The sequence below is a fragment of the Microtus ochrogaster genome, chromosome 8, assembly GCF_000317375.1.
Source record: "Microtus ochrogaster isolate Prairie Vole_2 chromosome 8, MicOch1.0, whole genome shotgun sequence".
Lineage (NCBI taxonomy): Eukaryota > Metazoa > Chordata > Mammalia > Rodentia > Cricetidae > Microtus > Microtus ochrogaster.
In genome coordinates this window covers 20457455-20478018 of record NC_022015.1, presented here as the reverse complement: position 1 = coordinate 20478018, position 20564 = coordinate 20457455, and the positions used below count along the sequence as shown (strand labels likewise).

At 48.6% G+C, this 20564-nt stretch overlaps 1 protein-coding gene across 5 annotated transcripts in view; it reads left to right on the top strand.

Annotated features, from left to right (window-relative positions):
* Positions 1 to 18690, top strand: part of Bcl7c (BCL tumor suppressor 7C) — a 36618-nt gene extending 17928 nt beyond the window's left edge. Inside the window, exons 6-7 of one of the 5 annotated variants that reach the window (XR_003377260.1) lie at positions 13246 to 13837; positions 18268 to 18343. Coding sequence is in view for 3 of the 5 variants with exons in the window: in XM_026781074.1 (XP_026636875.1) it covers positions 13246 to 13439; positions 18268 to 18337 (264 nt within the window). In the remaining 2 variants the exon portion in view is untranslated. Of the gene's footprint in view, positions 1 to 13245; positions 14680 to 18267 lie in introns of those variants that run through there. The other 4 variants (XR_003377261.1, XM_026781074.1, XM_026781075.1 and 1 more) reach the window with 4 other exon arrangements.
* The last annotated feature ends 1874 nt before the right edge of the window (positions 18691 to 20564 follow it).

Genomic DNA, 20564 nt, shown 5'->3' with positions numbered 1-20564 from the left:
CTCTCCCTCTCTCTCTCTCTCACACACACACACACACACTTTAAAAATCATTAAATCTCAGGACTGGAGACATGGCTTAGCAGCTAAGAGCACTGGCTGCTCTTCCAGAGGACCCAGTATCAATTCCCTGCTCCTATATGGCAGCTCACAACTGTCTGTAACCCCAGGTCCAGGGTGTCTGACACCCTCACACCAGTGCGCATAAAATAAAATTAAATAAATTATTTAAAAACTGTAAAGCTCACTGGGTAGTGGTGACATACACCCTTAATCCCAGCACTTACAAGGCAGAGGCAAGCAGATCTTTGTGTGTTCGAGGCCAGCCTGGTCTACAGAGCGAGTTCCAGGACAGGCTCCAAAGCAACACAGAGAAACCATGTCTCAAAGGATAGCAAACACTAGGTGTTATCAGCAGGGATCTGCAGATGGCAGGTACAGAGTTTTTTCCTGCTCTGGCCGCTTTCTCTTGGCCTTGTTATGTTAGGAAGCTTTAGGCTTCCCTAAAGCTGGGACACAGGTGTTCACTGTGTCTGCTGAAACACTACCTTTAGCCAGGGTGGGCTACACAAAACCCTATCTCAAAACCAGCTAAACAGACTAACCCCAGAACAGCAATGGACTTGGAAGGTCAGCACCAGGTCACTGCATGGGTTGGATTTGCAGCCACACCTCTGCACCCTTCAAGCCTAGTGTGCCCCTCTTACTTTTTCCCTGTGACTGTCAGCTGCCACAGGCAGTGAAAACGCTGTCATGATCGCAAGGTGAGGTGTGGCAGGGGGTCTGGAGAGATGGCTCAGTGGTGCCAAGCACTTGCTCGTCCTGCAGAGGACCTGGGTTCAGTTCCTAGACCCACATGAAGGCTCACAACCATCTGTAACTCAAGTTCCAGGGGTTTGGCCTCTGAGGGCATCCAGTACACATGTGGTGCATATATATACATGTAGGAAAGCATCCATACATGTAAAATAATATCTAAGACATTTTTTTTTAAAAGTGAGACCCGGAAGCTGAGAAGAAAGGAAGGTAAAATAGAGGCTGTAAGAAAGAGGTGGCGCACGCCTTTCATCCCAGCACTTGGGAGGTAGAGGCAAGAGGATCTCTGAATTAAAATTCAGCCTACAAAGTGAGTTCCAGGGCCACACAAAGAAACTCTGTCTCAAAACAAAGCAAACAATCACCTTTCCCAGTTATATTCATTTCGTGTTGATGTGATAAGCTGTCATATATTTAGTGGCTTATCACAGCACGGATGGCGGCTGCTGGTGACCCATGCTGCAGTCACAGCTCTCGCTCCGTGAGACAGGAGGTCAAACAAAAACAGATTTATCACATTACAGCTCTGTAGGTCAGATGTCCCACCCTGGTTTCTGTTGGTGTGGTCATGTCTGTGTGTATTCCTTTCTGGAGATCTTAAAGGGAAATCTGTCCTTGCTCTTTCTGGCTTGTGTAGACTCCCTGCACTCCTTGGCTCATGGTTCCTTCACCATCTGCCTTTCCAAAGTCATGTATCCTCTGATCCTAGCCAGAACTCTGATTTCAGAGACCCCTGGGCTTCAAGGGGATCACTTGGACAGTCCAGGGTAATCTCGCCAACATAATATCCTTCATCACCTGCAAAATTCCCAGCTCATGTAGGTCACGGCTTGATCAGCTGGTATTCCTGGTGTGTCATTTTCTATTGGCAAAGAATTTAGCCCTGTGCAGGCTCAAATGTGACCAAACGGGTCCCCATCTCTTTTTCTTTTTCTTTTTCTTTTCTTTTGAGACAGGGTTTGGAGCCTGTCTTGGAACTTGCTATGTAGACCAGGCTAGCCTTGAACTTACAGAGATCCACCTGCCTCTGCCTCCCAAGTGCTGGGATTAAAGACCTGCGCCACCACCGCCCGGCCCCAGGTTTGTTTTTTATGACCATTGCCAGTATCAGTTAGAATAGGGTTCAATCAGTGTGGTGGCTTGAATATAATTGGTCACCATAATTTCATAAGGAGTGGCTCTCTTGGGAGGTGTGGCTTTGTTGGAGTGGGTGTGGTCTTGTTGGAGGAAGTGTGTCGCTGTGGGGGCAGGCTCTGAGGTGTCCTATGCTCAGGATACCACCCAGTGTCTCAGTCTACTTACTGTTGCCTACAAGACATAGGACTCTCAGCTACCCCGGCATCACGTCTGCCTGCACGCTGCCATACTCCCCGTCAGGATGATAGCAGACGGAACCTCTGAAACTGTAAGTGAGCCACCCCAATTAAATATTTTCCTTTGTAAGAATTGCCATGGTCATGCTGTCTCTGCGCAGCACTAGGAACCCTAACTAAGACAGTCAGGAAGCAGAACTGCGACGGGAAAGTTTAGCATACAGAATATTTTGGGGTGTCATGGCAAGCAGTTACATTCTCAGCATTTGGAACACTGAGGCAGGAAAATCACAAGTTCAAGGCCAATCTGGGCTGTAATAGTGAGACCTTACCTCAAACAAACAAAAGAATTATAAATAAATGATTTGAATGATTTAGCCACAAAAAAAGTTCCAGATATCAGGATTGGCCACCGCCCCTAAAGCTGAGTTAGGACTCAGGTTTACTTGAAAGAATGCGACAGCTTAGTCACTCACGTTCCTCAGCAGTGGAATGTCGTCTTCAGTGTCAGGTGGAGCTCCTGGAACCGACGGCTGTGGCAAGCGTGCTGTGCTCTAACAAAGCCAGACTGACATCCCATGTGACCTGCTTGAGGAATGCCTGCGTGTCTTTCCCAGCCCTGCTGGAAGGGATCAAAGACTTTTGAAAGACATGTCAGTACAGGACTCAGGCACCGGCCACACATTCTCAGTGAGACAGAAGACTGGGAGAAGCTGCAAGACAAACAGGCGGTCCAGTGCTTATGAGACAGTTGCTGTGGAAACCGAGCGCTGGAGAAAGACTGCTGTGCCATAATAGCTCAGCGCTAGAGAAAGCAGCATCAGGTCAAGGTGCGGTGTGTGCGTCGGAAATCTGTGCTTGCAAATGCGGAATACGGTCTGGGTTTTGGATGTTGGGAGAGGAGGCATGGTATGGGGGGGCGCTCTTTGTTCCTGACATCCATGTAAGGAAGGGGACCACCAGGACCATCTACAGGCCCAGCCAAACTGCAACCAAAGACAAGAGAAATGAAAGCTCAGCAGGACCAGAAGCAGGCGGAGCAGAGCCTTCCTCTTACCGTGTTCCTCCAGCGCCCTCTGCTGACCAAGCTTCATGTTGTGCTCTGAGCCAATGATCAGTCTTAAAGAAGGCACTGGAAGAAAAGCAGCAAAGTGACCCACAGACTGAGAGCCAATGTGGGAGCAAGGGAGGGTTCAGTAAAAGGCTTGGAAACTTCATGTCTCCGAGGAAAACAGATTAATTAATGTGAGCGTATTGTCATCTATGCATCAGTCTGGCCCAGAGAGAAGAAGTTACTCAGATTCGGAAGAATAATTGAAGATGACCATGAACTCTATCAGGTGATGACACCGATTGCAAACTGCCATATCAGTACATCTTTCTTGGAGCAACTAAGTATGGCTCTTGGTATTTGGTATGAAGCCAGCGTCCTGACCCTTTTTTCCATACAAGGTATATCAATCAAAAGAAGGGTTTCAAGCCATCCTTGGTTACAAAAGGAAAACCTGTGCCCTGCAGAATCCCAGGGCTCATACTTGTGGATTAGGCAGTTTCATATTTGTGAACATGAGCCCTCTAATGTCAGAGTCAAGCTGCATCTCACACAGTTACTCCCCCTAAAAAAAGACCTGATTTTCGGAGGCCTATTTGTCTATCAGAGGTAACATACTGGATATCACCAGTGGAGTAACCCATAGGGTCCAGAGCTTGTCAAGGCTCCGAAACAAGCCCACGCTGCAGTCCATGCTGTTCTGTTTGGCACTTGTGACCAGGCCTGTTGAGACTCAGTGTCTGTGCAAACGACAGTGCTTGCCTCTAGACAGGCCAATGGAAGGACTCATCTCAGAGTCAAAAGATTTATTCATTTATTTATTTATTTTTGAGACAGAGTCTCACTGTGTATCTCTGGTTGGTCTGGAACTCACTCTGTAGACCAGGCTGTACTTGAACTCACAGAGATCCTCCTGCCTCTGACTCCCCAGTACTGGGATTGATTGTATGTTACCAATTCAAGAGTTTTTAAAATTATCGTTTGATTTTATGTATATGACTGTTGTGCCTGCATGTATGTCTGTGTACCACTTTATTGTGGAGATGAGAAGAAAGGGCCAGGCTCCCTGGAGTTAGAGTTACAGATGGTTGTGAGTGACCATGTGGGTGTTGGGAATGGAGCTCAGTTCCCCTGAAAGAGCAGCCAGTGCTCCTAACTGCTGAGCTATCTCTCCAATGCTCTCTCCTTTCAAAATATTCATGTATTTCATTTTATGTATATGAACTTTTTGTCGTTATGTGTGTGTCTTGTGCCTTTGGTGGCCAGAAGAGGGTCTTAGGTCTCTTGGAATTGGAGTTGCAGGTAGTTATGAGCTACTATATAGGAGCTGGGAACCAAACCCAGGTCCTCTGGAATAGGAGTAAGAGCTCTTAACCACTGAGCCATCTCTGCAGCACCCACCCCAAGCCCATTTTATAATGATAGCCTTTAACTTAATGTCAGCTGGAGCCATTACTGCCCTGAGATCGGCTTGGTCTTTTTGTTACTTTCTTGTTTCTGGTCGCTGAAACAGTACCGACAGAAGCAGTTTAGGGAGGCATTGTCCCTGCTCACGGTTTCAGTCCGACCTAGTGGCGAGTGTGGCAAAGCTGATGGCAGGAGATGCTTGCAGCAAAGACTTTTCACATCTCCGTAGGTCAGGAAAGCAGAGCTAGCCGGGCAGTGGCGCTGCATGCCTTTAACCCCAGTTTAATCCCAGTGCTTGGGAGGCAGAGGCAGGCGGATCTCTGAGTTCGAAGCCAGCCTGGTTTACAGAGTGAGTTCCACAGGACAGGCTCCAAAGCTACAGAGAAACCTTGTCTCAATAAACCTAAAAAGAAAGAAAGAGGGAGGGAGGGAGTGGGAGAGAGAGAACCAAAGAAAGAGAAAGAGAAGGAAAGGAAAGGAAAGGAAAGGAAAGGAAAGGAAAGGAAAGGAAAGGAAAGGAAAGGAAAGAAGGAAGCAAGCAGAGCTAGGCTGGAGGTCGGATATCCTTGAAGGCTTGTCTTTGGAGGCCTGTGATAGCCAACCAGACCTCATGTCCAAAGGATCCGTGCCTCTGGCTGGGGACCAGTTGCTCAAACCATGAGCTGTGAGGGACTCTAACCAGAGCACAGAAGTAGCCCCAGTGTGTCACAGCCCTTGTCATCTGCATGTGAAGTGTCCGCTGTGTATTCTAGCCTGGCCTGGAGACGCGCCCCGCTTTGGAGTGAACTCTGGGGTGGGTCCAGCTGGAAGGCCGAGTCACTGACCGTCAGAGGTTATCTTTTCTGTTCCCTGCCCACCGTGAGATGAGGTTAGCAGGTCTGTGCCTCCGTACTGTGTACCCTTCCATGACACTCTGACTCAAGACAAATCCAGAAACAATGTGGACTGTGAGACAATAAACGTTGTCTCTTCCTCCTCATCCTCATCTTCATTAAGACAGCATTTCTCTGTGTAGCCCTGGCTGTAGTGGAACTCGCTCTGTAGGCCAGGCTGGCCTCGAACTCAGAGATCTCCCTGCCTCTGCCCTCTCAGTGATGGCATTGAAGGACTGTGACACCACCGCCCAGCTAAGCTTTTCTTCTTCTAAGTTGTTTTTCTCAGGAATTTTGTCACAGCATCAAAAACTCAACCACTAAAGTCTGTTACATTTTTTAAAAAAAAAAATATTACGATTGTGTGCGTGTGTGTTTACCACATCGTTGTATGAACATCGGAGGACAGCTTAAGGGAGGTGTTTCCGTCCGCTGTGTGGGTCCCAGGATTGAGCTCAGGTCCATAGGCTTAGTGGCAAGCACCTTTGCCCACTGAGCCATCTCTCTAGCCCTGACTTTTATTTTTTTCCCTCACTTTATTGCTTCTTAGGAGCCAGAATAGGAAATGAGGTTGCTTCAACACGGGCAGGTGGCTCAGGACGGTCTTGTCATTTCCGGCGGACTAACATCTCACTCTGGTAGGGCTGTTAGGACAAAGTACCTACCACACACAGTTTAGTGGCTTCTATAGCAGAAACTTATTTTTGTTGTTGTTTATAAGACAAACATTTCATAAATTGGTTAGCGGGGATGTGTAATTCATGGTACGAAACATGTTATGAGGGGCGGCCGCAGAATGGTAAAGGTAGATGCTGAAGATGCCATCACCTCCTTCATCTTCCGTCTCAGATTCTTTAGCACGTTTCTGCCTCCTTCCTTATAGCTTTAGAGGCGATGTATGTCTTCCTTTGTTGTCAGACTTTCTTTTGGGACCACCAGCTCCCATATAATGACACAGAGGACTTTTTGTTAATTATGAATGCTCGGCCTTTAGCTTAGGCTGTTCCCCAACTGGCTCTTATAACTTAAATTAACCTGTTTCTAGTCATCTACGTTCTGCTGTGTGGCTCGTTACCTCTCCTCCGTATTGTACGTCTGGCTCCTGCTGGCGTCTCTGCCTCTCTTCATCCCAGAATTCCTATCTCTGCCCAGAAGTCCCGCCTCTGCTCTCATGCCTAGCTATTGGCCATTCAGCTCTTATTAAACCAATTAGGTATTTCTGGCAGGTAAGGTAAATCAGCAACACAGTCACAATCACCAGTGTGATACAGTATCCCATAACATTCCTGTAGTTATCTCACCAGCCCAGCTGAGCTCTCCTTCAAGAGCTTTGTCTTTAACCTCACCCCCGCAACTTCTTGCGCTCCTTCACGGCAGGTCGTTTCTTTCAGCTGAAGCCTTTGAACGCCATCTTTGCAGCTTGCCTGCCTTTGCCAATGGCACAGCCCCAATAACCATATGAAACACTGGGGGGGGGGGTCAACCATATAGAGCTGTAAGACCCCCAACATGGAACTTGCCCAAAGGTCTAAGAACACTGTAGCGTGTACAAGCCTGTATGGCTGGTTGGTCCGTCTGTGAGATGTTCTAGAGGATTCTTACAGCCAAAGTTAGACCTAAAGTTGGCAGTGTTTTCTCTTGTTATGTCTGCTAACAAATGAATATCTGCCAACAAACCTATTTATATATAATTCCGACATGTTGGTTAGCATTAGAAAGTCGTTTATTGGAGCCTCATCCATGGAGTTTGGAAAGGACTAGCTTTTCTACCCCAAGGCAACGCTCTCTTTACTTATGCTGCTCATAGCTGTACTGAGTCCCATGGCCTTCATGCCATACTCAACTGAAACCATCGGGAGAGCGTAGAGGCCAACCGGCTATACCTAGTACCATTGGAGCTCACGGTGCCAACCCAGAGGCCTCAGAGGGCTTCCGACTGAAGTGCCCTGCACAGCTCTGAAGACTAGACGTCTAGGAAAGGTCTGGGCAGGTTGGTTTCTTCAGAGGCTCTCTCCTTAGCTGTTTTCTCACATCTTCCCACGGTCTTCCTTGGCGTGCTCTGTGTGCAGATTTCCTCAGCAATCATGTAGGATTAAAGTTGACTCTAAAGACTTTTTAATTCAGTTGTCAATTATTAAAGACCCTATTTCCAAATTATCTGAAACACTAGGAGTTAGGACTTCAACATGTGAGTCTGAGGGGAAGGTTCTGTTCAGTCCCCGACAGTGAGAACTGAACAGATTTGCAGACATTATCCTACTGCAGGACCAAGAGCAGCCTTGCCCATGGGGCTTCGGGGACAAGGAGCACTTTCTGTGGGTCAGCCAGCATGTGCAGCTCCCCTCCATGTCCCGGAAAAGAGCAACTTAGCTGGCTTCCCCGAGGCTGCTTGTGTTGAGAGTCGGTGTTGGCTTGTTGTTTTGGGGGAAGGCTAAAGGAGTCCTAACCACCCCCTTCCTGCACCCCAGCCCTGTTAGAGGTAATGAATGATTTAACCATCTGTTTCTCACAGGTCTCCCCTAGCAAACCTTGGGACTTGGGAAAACAGGGCAGACGGAATTAGAATCCCCTTTTAGGGGAGAAATGAAGGCAAGATAGGTATGAAGAAGTGTCATTCCTCCCTCCTAGCCGCCATGGTTTCCTCAGTCAGTCAGGAGGAGGCCTTTGGACTTCCCTCTGCACAAAAGGGAGTCTTAGGCCTGTGCCAGCTGTGTTCTCTCCAGCTGAGCTGCTGCGTGAAGCAGCGCGTGTGTTTTCTCTCGCTGTTTACTGGACTGCCAGAAGCTAGGCTTTTATTTCTTTGCTTGTTTGTTTGTTTTTATGTGCGCTGGTGGTTTGCCCTCATGTGTTTCTGGGTGAGGGTGTTGGGTCCCCTGGAACTGGAGTTACAGACAGCTGTGAGTTGAGTTGCCATGTGGGTGCTAAGAATTGAACCCAGGTCCTCTGGAAGATCTGTCAGTGCTCCTAACCACTCACTGAGTCATCTCTCCAGTCCCTGGAGTGCACACCTTTAATCCCAGTGCTTCAGAAGCAGAGGCAGGCTTTTGTGTGTGTGTGTGTGTGTGTGTGTGTGTGTGTGTGTGTGTGTGTGTATCCTTTGAAAATTGCATTCTCTGGTCTTCAAGTTTCTGAAGAAAATATTCTTAACTTCTGAGCCATCTCTCTAGCCTCAGTTGTTTGGTTTTTGAGGCAGGGTCTTGTTATGTTGCTTAAGTCGGCACCCAAGTCCTGAGCTCAAGGGATATGCCTGTTTCATGCAAATATGCAGTGTGTATCGGTCATAAGTCACACCCATCCACCACCAATCCCCTAGCTCCTCCTTGTGCCCCACCCATAACCCTCCAACTTCATGTTTGTTTATTTTCTTACTAACGACCCCGAGTTCAGGTAGTGCGGCCCATACACAGGGGTGTGACCATCCACTGAGGCATGAACAACCTACGGGCAGCCATGTCCTCAGAGAATGACTGTCCCTTAACAGCCATGAACTGCCAATAGTTTGTCCACCTCTCCCAGCCATGCTGGAATTGAACTTATCTTTTTATTTACTGGGTTTTGAGACAGTGTTTCTGTAGCCCTGGCTGTCCTGGAACTCACTCTGTAGTCCAGGCAGGCCTGGAGCTCAGAGATCCACCTCACCTACCTCTGCCTCCCTCTGGGATTAAAGGTGTGTGCTCCCGTCCCCTGGCACCATGCTGGAGCACACCCCGCCCCCTGGCACCATGCTGGAGCACACCCCAACCCCTGGCACCATACTGAAGCACGCCCCACCCCTTGGCACCATGCTGGAGCACACCCCACCCACTGGCACCATGCTGGAGTATGCCCCGCCCCCTGGCACCATGCTGGGATTTTATTGGCTTGATCTTGTGCAAGTAACTACACCTGGTGTGCGTTCACGTGTGCATCATCCATGCCATGTGCAGATGCCCACATTTCCTAGGTCTTCCTCCATCAGGGAGTGCTTGTGTTTACCCCCCCTCTACCACTGTGGTTCTTGAGGTTTGATGGAAATTGATACAAGTGATTTATTCTCAGCTGCTCACTCACAGGAACTTATACTCTGTACTCTGATCAGTTGTGTCTCTGCCTCAACCATTACCACTACTACAACAGAAAGCTTCTATGACCAAAGTTAAGAGCAAGAGAGCATCAGAAATGTCTGGGTATAAACATAAGTATTTACAGTGCAGTTTGTAAGATGCAATGGCAAGTCCATTTATTTAGCAAAACAACAGCAGGTGCGCCCCATCCCCAGCGCCTGTGATCGCCCTAGCAATGGGCTTTTGACCAGCTTGGAACCGCTCCTGCAGAGCAGGCCTAATGGCCTATCAGAACATGCTCAGTTACCACTGCAGTCATGCCACAATGGTGCCAGTGGGCACACACTGCTAGGCAGGATGGCACTGTAGCCTGCAGGGTTCAGCGCTGGGTGAGACTTGGCAGCGTTTACCCCTCGGCAGCCTGCATAGCAGCTTTTGGCCAATGTAAGCTGGGCAGCAGGGAGGTGACCCTCTGCACCTCCGTGACACCTGATGTAGAAATTTGATGCCAGGATTTAAAATGGCACCTTAATTACACCTTTGAACTCTCTTTGCGGTGGGTCTGGACAGAGCTCTCTGGGTGGGGGCACATCCTCAGAATGCTGCTGCAACACTAAGGAGGCTCTCTTGCCGCAGACCCTGATAGACCTGAGGCACAGACAGGCACAGAAGAATAAAATACGGAGGAAGACCCAGCACAGAACACATCTGTTACAGTCTCTAGAGGCCTCCGCCGGCTCTTCAGTTGGTGTGCACGGATCTATAATGTTTTCTCATCTTGAGACATGATCTCACTCTGTGGCCTTGACTGATCTGGAACTGCAAAGATCCATCTATGCCTGCCTCTCAGAGCGCTGTGATTAAAGGCGTGTGCCACCATGCCTAGCCTATTTTGTATGTTTTTTATATTTTTTAAGATTTATTTATTTACTGTGTACACAGTGTTCAGCCTGTATGCCTGCAGGCCAGAAGACGGTGCCAGATCTCATTACAGATGGTTGTGAGGCACCATGTGGTTGCTGGGAATTGAACTCAGGACCTCTGGAAGAGCAGTCAGTGCTCTTAACCTCTGAGCCATCCCTCCAGCCCTTTGTATGTTTTTTAAAAGATTTATTTATTCATATGTATGAATGTTTTGTTTGAATATACAGTAAGGGCACCGTGTTCATTCCTGATGTGCACAGACACCAGAGCAGGTGGGATCTCCTGGAACTGGAGTTACAGATGGCTATGAGTCACCATGTGGGTGCTGGGTGTTGAACCCCAGGTCCTCTGCAAGAGCGACATGTATTCTAAACTATTTTGTATGCTTTTTAAACAACTGTCTTGTGAGGCCAGAGCGTTGACTCAGTGGTTGAGCGTGCTGGTCTGCAAGAGGACCTGAGTTTGGTTCCCAGCACCCGCGTAAGGTGTTTCACAAGCCTGTGATTCCAGTTCCGAGGGAACCTACACCCTCTTCGGGCCTCCACAGGCATATGGTATGCACACACACACGAAAATATTTTACAAGCTTTAGAAACTGGGCATGGCGGCATATACCTTTAATTCTAGAAGGCAGAGGCTTTTTTTTTTTTTGAAAAAGCTTTGTAACCTCAAGAGGTAGGGTGTGCTCCTCTGTCCAGCACTCGGGAGGTAGGAGGCTATCAGGAGTTCAAGGTCATTCTTAGCTACGTAGTGTATTGATGGTCAGCCTGGAATATACAAGACCTATCTTAAAGACAAAACTTCAAACACACAAAGGTGATATACTGTATGGAATCCTGTGAACTTACCCCTGAACTTTACTAGTTAGTGATTCACAGACACTAAGTCATATCTTATATCATAATTTGAAAAGATTTTTTAAATTTATAATTTTTTTCTTTTTAATTGTTGTTGTTGTTTGTGTTTTTTGTTTTTGTTGTTGTTTTTTCAAGACAGGGTTTCTCTGTAGCCCCAGCTGTCCTGGAACTAGCTCTGTAAACCAGGCTGTTCTCGAGCTCACAAAGACCTGACTACCTCTTCCTTCTAAGTGCTGGGATCAAAGGCGTGTGCCACCATGCCTGGCCTCCTATGCTTTTGAGGACATCGTATACGCCTTTTGCCATTTTTTTTAAAGTTTATTTTTGCTGTGTGTGGTGATTGTTTTGCCATGGGTGTTGGGTCCTCTGGAACTGGAGTTACAGACAGTCCTGAGCTGTCAAGTGGGTCCTGGGAATTGAACCCGGGTCCTCTGGAACAGCAGTCAGTGCTCTTAACCACTGAGTCATCTCTCTAGCCCCGCCTTTTGCCATTTTTAATTAGGGTGTTTGATTTTCTTATTGAACTTTAGTTCTTTCTTTTTCTGGCAGGGCTGGGGATGGAACTAAGCCTCAGTGTGCCAGACAAGCCCTCTGCCATGGGCGACATCCTCGGCCCCAGATGCTCTTGAAGTATTGTGGATGAGGTCCCTCATTGAACCCAGGACTGTTCTTTCAGGATTTGGAGCTCAGTAATTTTTTTAAGCTTCCCAGGTTTGAGAACTGTGGGGACAGTGACCATAATTAATGACCATCTTTATCTTGGTGTTGTTGCACCAAGCATCCTTGAAATGCTTCCGCTTTCTGTGTCAGCAGGATGCTACAGACTTATCTGTATTTTTTCTGTCTCAAGGAACTGAATCAGCTACCCGCTCTCGGCTCCTGTTGACTTCTAATAGATAGTATTAGTGGTGTTGGTTGAGGGGAGGGAACAGGACAGCCAAGGTTGACGGGTGGAAAATGTCTCTGCCTTCCCGAAGATCTGTGGACTCTCCCTCCACCCTGCAGCTGCTTCCGTTCCTCCCGTCTTACGGCTGAGCAAGCTGAGACTGGACAAATGTGTGCCGCTGTCCAGGACTGCAAAGTGAGAAGTGCCGGGCCTAAGACTCAGCCCAGAGTGTCTGATTGCAGAAACCGCTCCTTCACCCCTCTAACCAGGCTGTCCTTCCACTTCTGTCTTCTGCCAGAATACAGAATTAGGTTTAGTTGGTAGGGTGCCCTGAGATTCTTGTGGTGAGAGGAGACACGCTTCATCTCATTGCCCTCCGTTTTCACAGCCATGCCTTCACTCCTTTCCATTCACACAAAACAAATAAGTGAGATTTTTTATTATTATTATGTTTGCTTTACTTTTGAGACAGGAACTCTCAGTGTAGCTTGGCTGTTCTGGAACTCACTCTGTAGACCAGGCTGGCCTTGAACTCACAGAGATCTACCTGCCTCTGCGCCCCAAGTACTTTTATTTAAAAAAGCCAGACTGTTGGTGCAAGTTTGTATGTAAGTGCTGAGTAGGTGGGGACAGGTGGAGCCAGGTACTTACTGGAGCCAGACTAACCGGGTCCGGGGGCTGCAGGTTCAGTGAGAGATCCTGTTTCAAAATAAGGTGTAGGGTGATTGAGAAAGACACCCAAGGGTCCACCTTGGCCTCCTCATGCGCCTGCATACACAAACATGCGCACACACACACACGAACATGCACACACAGGAACATGTACACACACGAACATGCACACACACGAACACGCACACACACACGAACATGCACACACACACGAACATGCACACACACGAACATGCGCACACACATGCGAACATGAGCGCACACACACACACATGAACATGCAAACACAAACACAGGCTCCAGCTGTAGTCTCTCTCTGCTTTCTCTGTTAGTTCTCCTATTGTCTTTCCTGCTTTGTGCAGGGTAAGGAGAAGAGCGACTATCGGTGTTTTCTTCTCTCCTTGCAGGACTCTGGAGTGAGGATAACAAGGAGAGCCCTCCAAGAGAAAGGCTTGAAAACAGAGCCCCTCAGGAGGCTTCTGCCCAGGAGAGGACTCCGGACAAACGTCCGGTCTGCTTCCACAGTGCCAGACACCAGAGCTCCAGGAGGTGGGAGCAAGGCCCAGAGGGCACCCAGGACGATCCCACAGGGGAAGGGGAGGTGAGCGGGCCCATCCCGCAAGGTGAGGCCCTTAGGTCTTCTTTAGCTGCCCCAGGATGCACTCACCTCCTTGCTTCAGGGTGGAGAGAGCTTCAGAGGTGGATGCCTGCTGTGCATACTTGGAGGTAGGCAGCCAGCCCTCCGCCTGTCCCTAACCCTAAATCTGGATCCATCTTGCTTGTTGTGGGTCCCAAACTGTGGGGCTTGGGGCAGGTCACAGACAAGGAGCGCCTAAGGACGCCGCTGGGTGATGCCTAGAAGCAACTTGAGTATACAAAAGTATGGACCCCGGGTCTACTTGGCCACCTCTACAAGCACCGGGGCAGTCATCCGCCAGAGGGCCAGGCATGGCCCCCAAGGTGGCACATTCGACCTTTGGAACCACAGGATCTACCCTGGTGAGCAGCCAGCAGTGTCTGAAGCATTGGGCAGTAGGTGCTAGGTGCTAGTTTGCAGAGTCTGCGAATGGTGTCCAAATCCATGCTTGTGTGGGAGCATACCCGTGTATAGACGTACCGCTCCGGCAAGCACCCGGCAGCCTCCCCTCCCTCACAGGCCTGTGGACGCTAGGCCTGCCGATTAACCTTTGGCTCAAGAAGACACATGCCAACCTTGACTGTCAGGCAAGGGGCACACATGATCGATCTAGTGACCTCTCAGACCAGGCCACCACCTCCTGCTGGAGGACCCAAGTCCAGGGATGGATGGAAACTTATGGTCCAGCCCTGAGCCTGCCAAACCTACCTGGAAACGACCCGTTTTGAGAAACCCATGACAAACGAGCCATCTGAGTGGCTCCAAGGGCTTCTATCAACCTCTTGCCTCCTGACTTAACAACGCAGTGGGCCTGCCATGCCAGGAAATGGCTCCCACTTGTTGAGGGCTTCCTCTACCATAGACTGCAGTTGTGGGAATTATTTAGTACAATATTCCAGTGTCATAGATCCTGTTACGTTTACATTTTACAGATACGGAAACTACATAGCCAGGCGGTTGAAGAGCTTGCCCTAAGTCACACAGCCTGCCTGTGGCAGAACCAGCATTCCGACAGCTCCCTGCCTGCCCCCAGACCCTGCTGGTATACCACTTCTCACGCTGGGCTTACTGTGGGGCTGAAGCTGTGAGGTTAAGGCATTCATTTATGGAGCACCCGTTTTCTCAGTGGAAATTCTATAGGACTTTTAACGTTTAAAGAAATGTTTTTTATTTATTTATTTTTTCTATCTCACTCTGCAGCCTTTGCCGGCCTGGAACTCACTAAACCAGGCTGGCCTTGAACTCACAGAGATCCGCCTGCCTCTGCCTCCTGAGTGCTGGGATTCAAGGTGCATAACACTACACCCAACTCAGGACATTTTTTTTTTAATAATAAAAAGAGCAGATGCCCTGTGGGAGGAAAGAATTTTGTGTCCATAATGGAGATGCTATAGAAATGTATGGTAAGGCCTGAGATTCCAGCTCAGCTCCCAGGCCTCTGGGTGACCCCTTTAGAATCCTAATGCTGCAGGAAGATCATCCCAGGCCCCACTCCCACGTGGAGGCTTCCCAGAAGCCATGGAAAGTGGCTTGTGCTAGCCTACTGAGTGACTGGGGAACTTCAAGAAGTAACGATTTATTAGTTAAGACTTCTGAATTTCCAATGGGGCAGAAGTTTTCAAATTTCCAACAGATACTAATTTTCAGGAATTAGAAATGAAAACTAGGAATTCTGGGGAGATCCAGAAAAATCATCCTTTGTATTTTTTTTCGAACTCTCTGTACTTTAAAGACTAAGATGCTCGCAGTCAGTAGCAGTTTAAAAGAGCTTGCTGGCCATGGCGGGGGCACACGACTTTAGTCCTCAGCAGAGGAAGGCAGAGGCAGGCGGGTCTTTCTGAGTTTGAGGCCAACCTGGTCTACAGAGCTAGTTCCAGGACAGCCAGGGCTACACAGAGAAACCCTGTCTCAAAAAAACAAAAACAAACAAAAAAGAGCTCTAAGCCTTAAATATTCTAAAGGTGGAAACTGCCAGTGGGTGGCACTGGGTAGTACCTGAATAACAAGATGTTTACAGATCCAATTAGATTCATAGTACGCCAAAATCATGAGTTGAAGTTGCGATACAAAAGCTTAGTTACAAATATATAATTTCTCAGAGCATCTTAGGATTTGCAGAAACTGTCCTATGCATGTGAACACATTTATGTTTATCTTACTTGTGAGAGTCATCATCAGGAGCAGGGTCACAGAAGAGTGGACCGGGCAGCGGCAATCCCAATTATGGGGTCCCAGATTCCGAGGATAGCCACCTAAACTCCGTGTGTTAGTGTTTTCCGTTCCTGCTCTTTGACCTGATACAGTGGTTCCTCCCAGCCAGGACTCCTCTGGGCTGCTGAGCATTGGTTGTTAGAGGACAGCTAGTTACAATATGTTCTCTTTTTCCCTCAATTTATTTACTGGTTGGTTTTGAGATTAAAACAAAGCAAAACAAAAAACAACCCCTCCCAGGTTTCCCAAAGAGTATCAACAAGGAATTCTGAACAGAAACAGTCCTGTGGGCTGGGCAGCCATGATGAGCAAGTGTGCTGGTCCTTATAAAACCCAGGCTTCGAAACTCCATGAAGTGGAGCACCCCAGCTCCGCCTGTCCCCGGCTGTGAGGCCTTGGCTGAACTACTTACTGCCCAGCTTCAGTTTAGTGGGTAGACTCATATCTAGGAAGTAATATTCTTGATTTTGTAAGGTAACGTTGTGGAAAGGTTACCAGCATGGCTTTAGGGTCGGGCAGGCTGCTGTTTAAACCCTAGCTTCAGGGCTTCCTACCTCTTTGATTTGGGGCAAATTCTAACCACTGGATTTTTCCCTTCTGTAAAATGGGGACGCGGATCTATTTCATAGGGCTGTGGTAAGTTTAAGTGAGATCACGTATGAACTGCGTAGGCTGTACATGCTTGATCCACGTGGGCCAGGATAGTCGTTACCCACTGTATCTACCTCCCAGGGCCGGTTGTGAGGATGAAGGGCAACAGAGAACGCTGAGGAGGCTGTCTAAGCTATGAGGTGACAGTAACTTGCCAGTCTTCCCTCTAGAGATGGGGAGATAGGAAGTTATGCCAGATATCAACAGAATGCCCAAGGAGAGGGACGGGCATGCTTCTGGCCAGACGGTGTGGCCGGGCTGAAGGGGAGGGGTCACTATGGGCAGCCAGAGAACAGGGTGCGCATGCCCTCCCTCGGGTGAGGGTTGCTCCAGTCAAGTGGGCAGTCCAGTGCGTATGTCGTAACCCTTGGGGACAGGGAGAAAACAGGTTCAGTTTTAAGAAGGATGCTAGCTGAGGGGCTAAAGGAGAGAAGTGTTTGCCCAGCTTGAGCAAGGGACATAGATTTCATATCTAGCACCTCAGGAAAAATATAAACAAGCAAACAAACCAAAACCAACCAAACAAAGATCCTCTTCTTGGTTAAAGGTTTTGACCGAAGAACAGTTCGGTGGATGCATCCACAGTGTGTTTTTAAATAGGACTCGAAATTGCAGAAAGGACCTGTGGGAATCGGTGAGAGGTGGCTGGGTGCACATTAAGGAACTGTTTCCATTGGCTGGAAGCCAGCAGCCTCCTTCCGCGAGTGCAGAGTGCAGACCAAAGCAGTTCCGAGGGCCCTCCGAAGACGACGTCCCACAATCCTGGCAGTAGCTTCACACAGTAAACCCTCAGATTAGAGATGGGAGTGCCATGCTCGCGCATGCTCTATCAGGACAGGATCCAGGCCTTTCACCGGCACTGAGCTTCCTGCACCCACCAGCATCACACCGCTGATCCCGAGCAAGGAAGGAGTTAGTGCCGTGTCTAAGCGCCCTCCCCTCCTGGCCTAGCAGCAACTCCTGCTCTTGCTCTCGCTCCTCCTCCTCGTTTCCCTGTATGTCAGGATCCTCCGGGTGCCACCCTTAGACTTTAACAAACCGTGAGGGTGCTCTCATTCACCAGACTGCTTCTCCGAACACGGTTGCACTCAGCTCCTTGCCTTCTGGGCATCTAGGCTCCCAGCTCACTCAGTGTCATTCCCTCCACACGTCCCTCGTGAGTTCCCATTCTTCAACCCCAGCCCTTCAGTTTCAAGCTGACTTGGCAAGTGGGCAGTCAATTCAGGGCTCCTTCAACGTCAGCGCCTCTTGATCAAACTCTTGGGACTAAGGGTTAAGGGCAGGGCTGAGAGTTGCCAATAGCTTGGAGCTGAACTTAGAGAGTGGGATTTGCCCTCTCATCACCTAGCTGGTTACTCGGTGTCCACGGCTGTGCCAGCTTCAGTAGCTGGTGCAGGAGATAAACTCGTGAGCAGAACAGACCCAAACCCTGGCTTCAGGGAGCCTCCAGGAAACTGGGGAAGATAGACTGGCATCCAGTTCTCCATGAATACCAACTCTTAGCCTGGCATGGTGGCACACGCCTATAATGCCAGCCCTTTGGGAAGTAGAGGTAGGAGGATCAGGAGGAGTTCAAGGTTAACTTTGGATACTTATCAAGTTATAGAGGCCAACCTGGGCTGCAAAGCTTCTGTCTCAAAAACAAACACAGTGCACACCCTGTAACCTGTGACATACGTGGAGAGTTCAGGGTACTGGGAAAGCCTAGGACATAGGGGTGGGGTGTGTCAAGACAGCGCCAATGTGGGCCCGCAGTATGGAGAAGGGAGTTCTATGTAAAGGCAATAATAGACCCTCAAAGGGAGGAAGCGCTTGCTGTGTTGGGAAGCAGCAATGCTGTCCTTGTGACTGGACTGAGCCTCAGTGGGGATGATGTCATAGACCTTACAGACCGTGTTGGTGTTAAAGTTTGATTTGGAAACAATTTCAGAATTCCCGGAAAGTCACGAGAGCGGTACAAACGAAGTCTGCATACTTTGACGGCGAACTCCCCAGTGTAAGCGTTTTGTTCGGCTTGACTTATCCCCGGCGTCTACCTGTACTGTGTGCTCGTACCTGTAGTCTGAACTCGGAGAGTAAGTTACATACATCGTGTCTGTCCACACTCACAATACAGTGGCTGTTTGCTAACGCCTCGCTCGCTTCCCTGAACTTCTCACTGCTCAGACGGAGGCTCAAGCTCTCCTTGGTCGTTAGTGGCTCTCTCTAGTCACCTTTATTAGCATCTCCCCTCTAGGACAAAATCAAGTCTACGAACGCCGTGGAGCATACGTTGTGGTTTCTTGCTTGTATCTTTTAATGTGGCATAGACTTTCTTTCCTTTGTTTGAATAGACAATTTCTCCTTTTGGGTCTGTCTGCTGTTTCTTTGTTACTGTGTATGTGCTATGCATTCATGGTTGGGAGAATGTGTAAGTGATTGTCCTTCCTCAGCGTCCCAGTGAAGGTACACAACATCTATCTGTTTCTCTGGTGATATTCAAAAAAAAATTTTTTTTTGAGTGTCTCTCTGTAGCCCTGGATGTCCTTGAGCTTGTTATGTAAACTTGAACTAATGCCTGTCTCCCACATGCTGGAATCAAAGGCATGCAAACTACATTTCTTTCTCTCTCTCCCTCTCTGGCAGGGGTGGGGGGGCAGTTTCCTGGCAGGATTTCTCTGTGTGTAGCTTTGGCTGGCCTCAAACTCAAAGAGATCTGCCCGCCTCTGCCTCCCAAGAGCTGGGATTAAAGGCGTGCACCACAACAGCCTGGTCTACATTTTGTTTTCAAGACAGGGTCTCGCTATGTAGTTCTGACTGACCTGGAACTCGCTTTGTAGACCAGGATGGCCTCGAAATCACAAAGATCCACCTGCCTCTGCCTCTTGAGTGTTGGTTTTAAAGGCATGTGCCACCATGCTCAGCTAGCAATATAATTTTTCAAAATTTGTCTTTAGGGCTAGAGAGTTGACTTAGTGACTAAGAGCACTGGTTTCTCTTCGAGAGAACCCATGTCCATTCTCAGAACCTACATGGCAACTCACAACCTCCTGTAACTCCAGTTCCTCCTCTTCTGGAAGGCACAGTACACTGCACAGACGTACATGAATGCAAAACACCCATACACATAAAACAAAACCCCAAAACCCTATCATTTTATCCCGACTTCAATGAAATAATGACCTGGCGAAATTCAATTTGTGTCTCATCCCACCCTGAGTGCCGTGTCAAAGTGAACTAGTCAAGGAACTAAGGATTCTGGAGCTGTTGAGGTGTTCCTCTGTGAGGGGTACTGAGGTGTGTGGCAGGAGACCCTCCCACGGGCCTGGAATGCCAGACTACTGATGTGCTCTCAGCAGGCCACTGGGTGGCAGGGTGATTGATCTGGGTCTTAGGATTGTTCTGCCAGTCGGAAAGATGATTCGGGAGGCTGCAGTGCTGTTTCCAACTTTCTAAACCAGCTTTTTGTTGCCGCTGAGGGTTCTCATACCTCAGATGTCCCCGTGCCTGAGCATGGCCTTGTTCATCTGAGTGTATGATGATAATCATGAAACCTGTCTCAGCTGCTCTTGCCCGGACAGCTTACAGTCGGGCCCAGGCGGTCATCTGTCTCAGGTATGCTAACCTGGACAGCTTACGGTCAGTCTGCCAGCAAACACCTCTCTCCCTGACAATATTGTGGCCAAGGTCACGCCACCCAGTCCTCCCTCGCACTGTGGGAAAAGAGTCCAAGTCTGGCTGAACATCGTGGAACACCCTCTTAGAGGCTGGTGCATAGGAAGCCACAGTCTTGCCTGTGAAGTGCTCAAAGCAATGGCAGAAATTTAAGAGACTGGAGAAAGCTGGATGCCGTGAAAATCCACGCAAGGCAAGGTTGCTTCTAGTGGGAAAAATCTGGGTAAGTCAGCAGAGAAGGTGTCTTTTGACCTGAGCCTTGAGTGAAGAGAATGCTGGTTTCTGCTTTACAAAAGAAATATTTAATTATTCAGTAAATAAGGAAATTTTTATAAAGCAAAGCCCATATCTTTATTTGTCATTGATATTTTCTTTTCTTTTCTTTTCTTTTCTTTTTTTTTTTTTTTTTTTTTGGTTTTTCGAGACAGGGTTTCTCTGTGGCTTTGGAGCCTGTCCTGGAACTAGCTCTTGTAGACCAGGCTGGTCTCGAACTCACAGAGATCCGCCTGCCTCTGCCTCCCGAGTGCTGGGATTAAAGGCTTGCGCCACCACCGCCCGGCTTGTCATTGATAT